This window comes from Rissa tridactyla, chromosome 2 (assembly GCF_028500815.1).
Source record: "Rissa tridactyla isolate bRisTri1 chromosome 2, bRisTri1.patW.cur.20221130, whole genome shotgun sequence".
Taxonomy (NCBI): domain Eukaryota; kingdom Metazoa; phylum Chordata; class Aves; order Charadriiformes; family Laridae; genus Rissa; species Rissa tridactyla.
Genome location: NC_071467.1, coordinates 138,244,964 through 138,257,832, shown reverse-complemented (window position 1 = coordinate 138,257,832; position 12,869 = coordinate 138,244,964). Strand labels below are relative to the sequence as shown.

The following is a 12,869-nucleotide window of genomic DNA, read 5'->3' as shown; positions in this document are numbered from 1 at the left end:
CATGCGAGATGAGCGCTCGGTAGCAGCCGCGTCCATGACACCATATTAATATGTAACATATCACCTGAAATGCAAATATTAAAAAATATTTCATGTGTGTATACTATATCTATACATAAGGCATGCATTGTGTGTGCATATATGTGCACGCTTAAGTAGAAAGTATTTTATACTCACAGCTGTACAAAAATCTCTTCTTATTCATAATGTACATTCTTTGTCCTGTTTATATTTTGTAGTGTGTAAACACACACAAAAAAAAGAATTCCCATGTCTCTTTTTCATTCGAGTTAAAAAAAAAAAAAAATCATGGAAACAGCCTGAATCCTTGAGTCTTGCCCTTTAACATCACCAAGTGTGTTCTAGTCTGCCTAAATTCACAAGGCAGAGGGCAGTGCTGCACAGCAATAATTGAGATCGCTCTTAACAAACTGGCCTGGAGACCAGTAGCCATGGCCTTACGGTAGCGTTAGGTGGCTCTGGTAGCCTGGGCAGATGCAGTGTGCTACGCTCATGTGGCTAGACTGCTACTAGCGTGACAGACTAGGCTTGTTGGCCCGAAGTCATGCTGCTGCAGGGTGCAGCATTTTGCTGAATAGGTTTCCTTAAGGCTTGGGCACACTCGAAAGCAAACCGTATGGTCCTTTAACTGACGGCGTCACCAGAACATCCAAGCACACCTCTCACCAGAAATCAGAAGTTAATTTTTCTTCTCTGTTGGAAGTTGCATGCGTTAATTAGCCCTAAGAAAATTAATATAGTCAAGATTGCTTGAAAAAAGAGAAGTTTATTTGGCTTAGGAAACAGAGATAAAATCCAAAATAGTATGCATTCTACAGAATTAATGTCTTTGAGTCAAAAAATTGTATGAAAACTGACCTTGCTAAAGTTAAATGCACTAGTGCATATACAAAAGAATAAATACAGGACAATAAGACGAGTAATGGCTTCAAACTGGAAGACAGTAGATTTAGATTAGATATCAGGAAGAAATTTCTCACTCTGAGGGTGGTGAGGCACTGGAACAGGTTGCCCAGAGAAGCTGTGGATGCCCCATCCCTGGGAGTGTTCAAGGCCAGGCTGGACGGGGCTTTGAGCAACCTGGTCTAGCGGGAGGTGTCCCTGCCTATGGCAGGGGGGATGGAACTAGATGGTCTTTAAGGTCCCTTCCAACCTAAACCATTCTATGATTTTATGATATTAAAAGTAGCTCTAAAAGTCATCTCTGACACCTTGGATCTGGTAAAGCAGCTTTTGCGAACCATCTCTACCCAACTGAAAATCCAATCCTAAAGGGAAATGTTGGTCTCATTCAAAGCAATCACCAAACTCCATTTCGCTACAGTGACATGAAAATATCACCCCCCATGCTCCTTCCTTCCTCCCTGACCCTAACATAGTCAATGGTCTCTTAACACAAAGCCTGCTGCAGCTGATGGGGAGCTCTCTTTTACTTTCAACAGGGTTTGTATCAATTCTTGTGCAAAATTAGACAAAACTGGTTAGAAGCAAGTAACATTGTATACCTCACTTCTGAATCTACAAAGTTATCTACTTGTTATTAATATTCTTTCAGTAAAAAACAAAACAATACAGAATACAAATACCTTTGTGACCTTTAGAGGTGCACTTTTAAGTTAAATATATATTTTATTATATTTTTTGTGTATGTGGTGCTAACTTCATTGGTTTTAAGGTACCAAATATTTACAGTACCAATTGTACTCATATAATCTTCAAACAGCTAATAATCTTCTAGCTATTTAATGTAGGGTGAATTCCCTTTTTCAGATATTGTTGCGGTCAGGATATGATATCACTTCTTTTTCAGAGAGGTCAGGCTTCCACCAACGATCCTCAGTTTGTTGGTAGGTAGTTTCACATCAAGGCAGTTTTCTATTGCAAATTCTACAAAGTTTCACTCGGATCACTTAACTTTCCTGCTTACTGGCAAAGCTGGTGTCACAGCTGTAACGAGATGTTGATGGGAAAAGGTGCGCTTTCTTTTTAACACAAAAGTAGCCAGTGATTCCAGCATGCCAGGAAATAGCACAGCCTAACAGAAGGAAAGCTCCTGACAAGCAGAAGATATATGAGTGACGAGGGTTTCTCAGGCTAGTAAGCAGAAACCCTGGCTATCTAGCTGAGGAAAGGATGAGAGAATAAAGACTAAAGACAAGAAAAATGGAGACCTTAGGCAACATATCTATACACATTTATATACTGCTGTCACTGAGCTTTTTTCATTTTCAATAAATGCAACATACAAACAAACAGAAAATCCATCCAATTTTCTATGTCAAAATTCATGTACAAAAACATTTCCCTGTGACAATAATTTGTAATGGAGGAATTCATTATGCTTCCACTGCACATTTTACATTCTCTGCTTTCCTATGCCTCGGTGAGTAGGCCACTTGTTTCTGTCTCTCCATTCTCCTTGCTTTGGCTGTGACAAATCTCTCTTTCTGGGGTCTTAAAAAGCTCATTCTTCTTTCCCATAAAAGCTCTCTGTAATGACTGAGAAACACAGCAAAATACATCCAAGCAGAATTTCAGATACGCTACTGGACTGTTTATTTTGCGTTTGATGTGCACGCAGGTAGATAATGGAATATTAAGCTTCATCCAGAAGAGATCCACTGTTTCTGAAGCATAGTGTTTAAGCTCCGTGAGCTGGCGAATGCAGCTACATGACTCATTTGACTGCTGGAGCAAGCACCCAGGCTCCAGGATTAGGAAGGCTATTGCTATGAACAATAAAAATCATATCTACCTGGCTGACCACTGCATGCTGTGCTCCGTAGTGGAGATACTTCTTTTGGCAAGATACTCTAAATTTGAGGATACCATTTTAATTTTGTCGAGTGTCTTCTATTCACCATCAGCTCAAGCTCAGGTTATTAAATTGTAGAATTTGTAAAAACTCGAGTAATCTTTACTCCAGCTATCAGGCCAGCTGTGGAAGATTTTATTTGATACGGGAAACAGGTAAGGTTTGAGTCGTCATTTTCGTCCTCACCATGTAAATATTGCATGGCAGTCTAGATCACCTCTAAACACAGAGCTGTGGTAGCCTGGGCCATTAGTCAACTCCTGACCTTATTCCTCTCTGCCAGGATTGGAAAAAGCAACCAATTGCCAGGGCCCTGGATAAAGAGCAGGTCGGGTGGTGGTGCTTCACTACCTCTTCACCCATCCATGCAAAAGAGTTCTTTCATATTTAGATGTTTTGCCACCAGCATAAAACAGCTCCTGAAAATTTTGTCCCTCCTTGTTTTGGGGAGAGATGTATTCAGCTGCTTACTTTGTTACGTTGCATTACAGAAAAAGGGAGAGGGTCCCTTCTCCGATGCTGAATAACAATTTGCTGAACAACTCTTTCCAGTTATGCAGGCATTTAATTTTCATACATAAAAACAAAATTAGATTCAAGATGGAAGACCTGAAACCCTTTTCCTTCCTGAAGGTAAGGTAAGTTTTGTTCAGGTACAATAATGCAGAGTGAGATATAAAATACTACAATCTTAAACTAATATAACCAGTTACTGATACTGAAATCATTAAGAGAAAGCATATCCAATTAAAATACATACGGTTCAGACATGATTCATATATATATTTTACATTATTTGTAATAAGAAATAAGTTAATATTTAAATAATGCCATTATGAGGCTATTTAGAGAGAAAGAATATTTTCACAATGAATCTGTTTTTATTTTTATTTCACAGTATTGCACTAGCACAAACTTGTCATTAGTAGTCTAACTTCAGAACAGAGAGCCCCAGACCTCCTTTTGCAGTTATTCTGCTACTGCTTTTTTATTTTGAGTAATAATTTAAACCCATTGGGACAGCATGCCTTTTTGGTTTTGCTCTGAACCTAATTCTCACTACATCCTAACAGGCCAAGCAGCCAAGGTATGTGTAACAAACAACTTCTGCATTTGTCAAATGCATGTACAAATTGACGGATGTAAACAGAAAAAACTCCGGCACTTGCTGTAATTGATATAAAAACTGATGCAGCTCCGTCTGCCTATTCCGCCATATATATTACACCTTTTTTTCTGGAATAATTCCCCAACTTACCTGGGCTTTTATAAAGGGGGGTGAGAAAGATGATTTACACGTGCAGAAAACTGCTTCAGTGATCCCTGGTTATTTTAAGCACATTGTCTCTATTTGAGGAATGAATTTTCCTCCCCTAAGCCTCCAAAATGCTAGGAACTTAAATCTGTTTGACACATCATGAAGATGAGAACAACATCTGAAGAAAATTATCCCCTTAACACTCTATCAAAATCTCATAGACTATCAGGAGATGTAAGTGGTACTAGAGTAGGAAGTTTGAAATTGGGATGAAATTCCGTTTTCTTTCTGTTGACAATGAGTTCTGCTACTTTCCTGCTCTTGGTCTAGCAAAAAAGAAAAAAAAAAGAAAAAAAAAAGAAAAGAAAAGAAAAAAGAAAAAATGTTACCAGTACTGAGGAAATCTTATTATATTCAACCCTATTTTTAAACAGCTAGGACCAAAATCTTCATTCAGACATGCTGGTGCCACCCCATTAAATTCCAGCAGTGGCACCACTGGTAGAGAAAGAATGGCACTCAGATTTTTCACCATTAAGTAATCTGTTTTCATTACCTTCTCAGCAGTTTGTTTCATTTGCCTGCAGTAGGGAAACTAAAATTAGAAAACATTTCATGTTCATAGTTAGTTTGCTTCCAATGTGAAAAAAACAAGTCTATAAATTTGTCTGTTGGGTTATGCCTTGTGCAATTCTACTAAAAAAGTTGTCTTTACATTATAGTGATGAACTGTAAATGGCGTAGTGCATTATTTTGTCCAAAGTAATTCAAATTAATGACCCTAGAAATATTATTTGAGGTGTCTAAGTTACAAAGCGTTGCCAATAGTCATGAATATTACCAGCAGAATTTCTATTCTCCTTCGTAATGTATGCGTTGCCATGTGTTAATAAACTATTTTTTGATCATCTTCCAGTAGCAAATGAATGTCAGGTAAATGCTGATAGCAAACTAGCAAAAGTTTGAATGCATTGTTCTTGCCTTGACTTGCATACTTAAATTCTCATTTCACATTACCTAAAGCAATACTGACTGAGGAGAAAGTAGAAAAAAAAATCGAGCAAGTCAAAGTGTGGTGATCTCACAGGGTCTTCAGCTGGTAACTGTGAGAATAACATTAGCTTAGGAAGTGTAAAAATTACTTTTAGTTTCATTTACATGAAACTTTAAAGAAAAAGAGAGAAAGAAAAAATGTAGAATACTTTTCTGGCTTAGATAAATGTTACTCTGGATGCTAAAAACACATTTGCTTCTCAAGAATGGAAAGGGTGTGTATTTTCTTGCATTGCACTGGCTTATGCCATTTTTACTAAGAAAGCGCTAAGCCTCACCAACCATAGATAATAATATTTTGAAATGATTAAAAAACCCACGAAGTTCATCCAAGCGGGATGGCACTGGAATTAACACACATTTGGGAAACGTGCCATGATAGTGGTACCCAGAGACACTCTTAAGAAGCTTAGAGATCAGAGGAAGAGATGAAACGATTTGAGCTTCATAGGAACTTCTCATGACTAAATACTGATGCCAAGACCACTTCTAAGGAAAAGTGGATGGATCATGAAAGCATGAAGTCAAACAGCTCCTGGATTTCAAAAGAGAGGACTGAAGAGTAAGTTTTTCTATGAAGTAATATAAAAAAATTACCGTGGCAACGATGCAAGCGAAGACCTATTTTTGGAGTTCTCCTAGACCTGCTGTGCTTCGCTTTGTCCTGGAGAAAGGGTTTTCTAGCTCATACAGTTGCTTTCTCAGTAAGGCTGGCCAATGAGTAGAAACAATAACTTTGTGTGCACTTGCACATATCTAATTTTTTGCAATAACTCATTTTCTGGTCTAAATACCTTTTTTTAAATTCCTGTAATAACTTTTCAACCTTTCTTTCTGACAAAGTATTACAGTCCAATCAGCATTAAATATACATTTGCTTAGTTTTAAAGGTCATTCAATAGTCACACACCAAGCTAGCTTTAAAGGTAAAGCAGAGGTTGAAAACAAATCTGAAATGTATTTCCTCGGATGACATTTGGCTAGAAATCCTATGCAAAATTTAAATTATACTTTTAGCATCAGGCACACCCTTCTAATTTCTTAGGGGCAGTACGATATTTTATACTCACAAGGAACGTTCCTTACTACAGGCAAATAACATAAATCCTACTTAAAGGCTATACTAAAAATACAGCCAAAGGAAATACACTACAACGTGCTGCATGGAGCATGCATTCGTGCGCCAAAAACTCGGAAACCTGTAATTCTTTCTATCTTAGGTGGGCAGAATTAATTTACAATACAATGCTGTATTGTAAAAATTACGGACAAAGCTTCTGTACGTGGCTCATTAACAAGACCCTCAAGCCAGGCCTACGCCGATCATTCCAAAAAATTCTGCCACAAGCTGGAAGGGAGCAGCTGTATCCATCTTAGTTGAAACGTAAGACAGCAGAATATCAGCCCCTTCCAGATAACACAGGATATCTGCTCAAGCAAAATTACGTGCCACTGTGTTAATGAAGGACCTTGGTTTTCCTATGCATGATGGGATTTAATTGTTTCATAAAAGTTCATAGCCAAAGATGGAAGGTAGAAGCTAGAATCCTAAAAATCCAAACTGTAATCTTCATGCTGTCTTCAGGGAGCACCACCTTTGACTTCATGAAGAAAGAGGTAGAAGGTGGCTTTAAAGAAGCTTTAAAGAAGGTGGTTGAATATTTTAATACAGATAGAATATTGCCAAGCTGTGAAAAAGGTCCTCTTTCAGAAACAGTATGCTACAAAAGTGCAAAGAAAGGTGCTGGATGCTGATAGAGCACTACCAAGCAGTTACAGACTAGGGCCGAGCTCGTGCTTTGGTTTCACGTGGAATAAATGATTCCTCAGTCCCTAAGGAAAAATCACAGTAGAAAAAGGTAAGCAGGAATTTAAGGCCTTACTGGACTGGAATTTTAAGAATAAAAACAACAGATGAAATACCAAAAATAGAACAAGGGACTAGCAAAGAGCATTTGTATGTTTAAAAATAAACAAAGCAAACAAACAAACACACACCAACGCCCCCCCCCCAAAAAAAAAACCCAAAAATCAACCCCAAACTACTGAAGAAATAGTAGCAGATCACAGAACTGAATTACTAGGATAGATCTATCAACCCATAAGATAATTATAAAACATCAAAAAATGTGGAACTTTTCCTTTAGGGATGTGAACACACATTGCCATACTACCAATAAAGTTGGTGAATTTCAATGCTTCTGTGTCCCAAAGCTGAAGATTTAAGCAAGTGCTTGATTTCTGCCCACAGAATAATTCAAGACAGACTTACAGTGAGCAGAGTGGCCTGAGGTCTCTACAGGCGTGAGGGTTCAACAGTAAAAAAAAAACATCTTCAGCGAGAAATTAGTCCCATGGAACCAAAAACCAGCACAGTATTATGTTTGTATGAAAATAACGTGTTGTTGGTTGAGCTGGTAAATCACACCGAATACGCAGAGTTCTTCTTTTGACTCAGTTCCTTTTTGGAAATTATGTAACATTTTTCAATTACTGAATATTCCAAGCATTAAAGATTGAGAAAGAAACAAAATTCTTATGATGTTTATTACTTTTTAAGTCTGGCAGGTAATGGTGACTATCTTCTGTCACCATTTAAAATAGGACAGAAGGCTATACCCAAAGAAAAGGGAGCAAGTGTCCCCTCAGAATAACTGCCTTGAGAATGAGATATGATGATTTTAACTTAAAAGACTTCAAGTTTTGTGTATTTTCAGCAGCAAGTATGCTGCTGTAAGGAAAGAGGAAGCACAACTGAACGAATTGCCTTTTAGTTTTCTAGTCAATACAGATTTAGAGCTTTAAATAGCTTAAGTTCTTGTTAAATATATCTTGAAATATATCAAGGGCAGACTATTTAAGTGCCTTTATTAAGAAAAACATGAGCCTATACCCTCTTCAGCTGTGACCAAAAGGAACAACCTTGTCTCACCTTACTGAGTATCAGGTTTACTTCCTGGGTATTGGCCTTTCCTAACATCCAGAGAAACCATCTGCACTTGAAGACCACAGCAGGATCACTAAAATCCAAAAGGACTACCCCAACCAGGTACACTTCCCATATTTACTTCTGACATACTTTTAAAATGGAAGAACAAAGTGTTGCAAGAGAGAGATCTATTCCTAAAAATATTTGGATTAAGGTAGCAACCACAGTCCCCAAGGACACTTATAGACTTTGCCCCACCACCGTAAACATCGTCTCTGTCAGAACACTCATTTTCTTCCTCCGATTTCGTGAAAGCCTCTCAATCAAGTGAAAACCACAAGTAAAGCCACCATTTTGGTATATCATGAAACAGAAAACAATCACAACTGCTACCAAATAAATCACATTCAATTGACCTGTAAGATTTTTCCATATAAAATATGAAGCCTTTGCAAGTATTTATTTCTCAGTCTATTACCACAGAATAGTTTTTCTTCTCCAACGAAAGTTCTTGCTGCTCAGTTTCTTTCAAGCTATTTCTAACAGCAGCTACGTTTATCTGCATTCTGAGAGTCCATTTTAAGTGTACTGAAATGTATCCAGACAGGAACAGCTGTACTCTGTCAGGTGGTCCAGAATTACATCCCTTATCCAAGGAAATACCAGCTGTTCACAGAAAAGCACAAAGAAAAATCTACCATGTTACAGACTCGCAAAGATACTTTCTTTTTGTCTTCCCATGGCAAGAATGAAGCAAGTATGAGAATTTGCCCTTGCTGAAAGATATTTTACATTTTAATCTAATTATTCCTCAAATCCTGTACGCTGGTCTGCTTACTGTGTGCTTCCCTTCCTTAAAAGTGTGATCCACAGAAAATCTTAAATATGCTCCTAGCATTTTATTTTTTAAATATTTAAGACTGCCTTCTTGTTTATTAACAAACTACTTAAAATGAAAAAGAAATGAAACCTTTTGTAGAAAGCTTGAGTTTGTGTTTTTTTTTTTCCCCTTGGGTTTGTTTTTTTTTCCCCCCTTCGCTCCAGCAACATATGACAACATCTGTTGCCTCCCTGCTGGACAAGGACTTGTCAGCATTGACTCGTCTGCTACCAAAACTTCTTAAAGTGGCAAGTAGAAAAATTCATGTGCAATTAAAAAAAAAAATAATATATATATATGTGCGTGTACATATATATACATAGATACACACACACATATAATACATGCTTTCAAGTTCTTGCAGTTCATTATACAGCATGAACATGCAATTATTTCTCTAAAATCAACAGATTGAGTAAAAAGCACACCAAGACAACTTTGCTTTCTTGTTGAGGAAACGTGAACTGGCTTTTCGCTTACTATTTGACTGATCATACAACAGACTGTTAATGGGAAGATATTCTCATTTTGCAAAATTAGAGTAAAGAGTAGACACTTCAAGTTTCAGACATTTATTAAGCCTCATCAAAAAACTTCCAAACACATGACCAAGTGCAGAGTGAGGCAGGTTTGATTATTTCCTGGATGATTAAGCATGACAATTGTGCGGACGGCTTCGGGAAGACCTTTCTGTGCAGCTTATGGAGATGAATGTGTTGTTCAGAAGTCAGGACGGTCCTTTTTCAGTCTACTGTAGTCTACGTTAACCGAGTAGAACTAGGAAAGAGAGGGGGGAAAAAAAGGAGTAAGTTCGACTACCTATTTTCCATGGTATTTACTAAAAAAGATGAATCATTTGAACTCATTTAGAGCGGTGCTGCAAAAACCAAGTTTGCATCTAGAATTGGAAAGTATGACGAGGAAGGAAGGTAAGAACAGACCCTTTCACACTCTCAGTTTAGATTAATAAAGTTGGATCCCATTACAAGCAACTCAAAACAGCCTAAATAGTCTGTAAATTCATTGCCTCAGTGACTAAAAAGCATATTTTGGCATCCCAGCCTGAGCTAACATCAAGCATGTGATGCTATAGCTTTTCTTTAAAAGAAAAAAGTAAGAAATTAGCTTGATTATTTTTAGTTATGCCCAAATTCAATTTTTTTTAACTTCCTCAGAGAAAACAAAACAGCCTACAGCACATTCAAATTACAGCTTTCTGTGCAGCTCCTACAGTAATGATCAGGTCTTCAACTCTTTTCTTTGGCAAGACTGAGGAAGTTGGTATAACAAAGAGAAGTTTACAAAAGAAAAACAGTTTCATCAAAAGCTAAAACTTGTTCTATCAGAGCTTTTTACTAAGCAGTCACCTCCAGTTTAGAGCATCTGCCTTTCCATTTCCCACAGTGCAGATTTGGAAAAAAAAATACCCAATGATACACACACCCAAATATGGTAAACCCTGAGGCTGTGTTTGCATGCTAAGACAGAAGGGGAATGCTACACAAGGCATGCACTCTTTAAAAGAATTTGTGCTGCGCACTATGTTGAGTTTGCCTCTTTTAGATATTTAAGAAACAGCAACATTCCAGAAACAGCAATGACAACAAAGTATTATGTTCTTCCCAGACTTTTAAGGGAACCGCAACCTATTTTATTTTGGAGTGTGGGTTGTTTCTTTTTGCTTATTTCAATTATTTGAACAGTAAGATATGGTACTGAACAGACACCATCTCTGAAAACATTTTGCTTTTTTAGTAGCTTGAGGATAAACTTAAAATATTCTTAACAGGAATCTACTAAAATACCACTTTAGTAAAACACGATAAAAACATGATTTCTGTAAACTACCAAATGTTTTACACATCTTTGCCTGCTTCCTCATCAGTTAAATGAAATTACTTTAATATTACTTAAAGAATATTTCTATTGCATCCAGTTACTTACAGACAATTGTTTTGTTTTCAATCAACTGCGGAACTGAATTACTGTTTAAGTTAAACCCTCAGATTCTCCTGCTTCGCTTCTCATGAGTAAAGGACGACAGTTCAGAGCTTAGAAAGCTTTAGTTCAGAATTTACGAGGTTTTGTCCTTCTCCCTGTAGTTTATTTCTGAGTATTATGAGCTAGTATATTATTTTTCCTGCATATAATTTCTTTTTCTTACAGTGCAATATATACGAATGCTTACACATAGAATTCTTGCACCCCATTGTCAACTAACTCTAGGAAAGTTTATAATCTCAAAGTCAGCTCTCTGTGCTCTGAGTTCTAGGGACAAACGTTGCACAGCAGAGGAAATACAACACTCATTCAGCTACTTTCCAACATACTCAAAGATCCTAAAGCAGTAGGCTACACCTTTGATATTATGTTTCCTAAAAATCTGTATTTTTCATTTTACCTTGTACTGGTCACTGGGAGACAGTTTGTTCCAAGGTTCTGGATTATTTTTCTTGTCCCAGCTGTTGAGAGAAATGCAAGACATGAGAACATATTAAGAGAATCACACTAGCTTTAAAATAAATAAAATTCCTATGTGTACTGTGGTTATTAGGGCAAGGAGAGTCACCCATCCAAATAAGCTTCCACAGAAGACAACACAGTCCTTTGCCTGCAGTCTCTAAATATCATGTAGTAAAAAAAAAATAATCCCCTACTCAAGAAAATCTCTACACACTCAGTGCCAGTGACATTGGAACAAGACGTTAGGGCCCCCAGAAACATAAAGATCAAGGCAGTGAAGGTTATTTTAATATATGCAGCAAGAGAAGTGGGCGCTGTGAATTGTTTTATACATACCAGACATCAGGGTTGAACATTGCCAAACGCATGAGATACAGGCCTGCGCCAACGCCTCCAGATCCGATGATCAAAAACAGAGGGATCAACTAGAATAATGATAAAAAAATTAAATGTCATACCAGTATACAACAGAACAGCATTATTACACAGCATTTCTGACTACAGCAATGACAAACCAAAGAACACACTCACACACTTTGAGCCCTAATGCATGGCCCTCTGAAACCCTGACACAAGCCCCCTGCGTGCAGGACAGCCCTGGAGTCAGAGAGCAACTACCAGCTACCAAGTGGCACGCATGAAAAAAATACTGTTACATGCAGAACCCAAACGCCCTGTAACAGCATGTTTCTGAGAAACAAACATTGGTCCCTCCACTGTCCAAAACAGCCCCTGCCACCCCGATCATAAAGTAAGAAAATGGGTGTGGGTGTGTGGCTGTGTGTGTAGGGAAAGAAATGAGCAAGAAGAATGGCAGGGCCACCTTGAGCAAGGCCCACACACACTGGAGGAAAAAGGGACTTGACAGTGTCTGGCCCATCAGCCCCGAGGTGCTCACAGGCCGTCCGCCCCGGCCCACCGAAGGGGCCTGACATCCCGAGGGAAAGGAGATGGAAGAGCGAGGAAGGGGGTGACCGGCAGGGCCGAGGGGGGCGGGGGGGGGAACCGACTGCCGGCAGAGGAAGGCCGCAGGGAGGTGGGGGAGGGCGACCCGCCAAGGCCGAGGGGCCGCCGCCCCCGGGCCACCGGGGCCCCGCTGCCGGGTACTCACGCTGGGGTGCTTCTTGGCGTGGGTGACCATCACACGAAACATGGCGGCAGCGGGCGCAGGCGAAGGTCTCGCTCTCCCTCTTTACCAGCCTCCGGAGCCCGTCCTCCCCGTTCAGCTGCCGAGGCCCAATGTCACCCGAGGCCCCCGCCGCGGCAGGTGCCCGGCGCCGCCGTCGCCCGGATGTAGCCGCTCTGCCGTTTGCCTGTTCGCCCTCCGCGGCGGCCGGCGCCCCGTCGCGGCACCCCGCGCCGAAACCGCCGAGCGCTCCGGGCTTCGCGACTCCCGCCTCAGCGCTGTCTCCGGCCTACCAGCCGGCAGCGCCGCCCGGGGAGCAGGCAC

General features: G+C 39.4%; 1 protein-coding gene across 1 annotated transcript; it reads right to left on the bottom strand.

Annotated features, from left to right (window-relative positions):
• Positions 1-9,512: 9,512 nt before the first annotated feature.
• On the bottom strand, positions 9,513-12,692 carry NDUFA4 (NDUFA4 mitochondrial complex associated). Its single transcript, XM_054193165.1, has 4 exons — positions 12,531-12,692; positions 11,756-11,844; positions 11,358-11,418; positions 9,513-9,733 (listed from the first exon to the last, which is right to left on the bottom strand). Exons 1-4 carry the CDS (start codon positions 12,570-12,572, stop codon positions 9,677-9,679), a joined length of 249 nt encoding a protein of 82 aa, XP_054049140.1. The 5' UTR covers positions 12,573-12,692; the 3' UTR covers positions 9,513-9,676.
• Between the last annotated feature and the right edge of the window lie 177 nt (positions 12,693-12,869).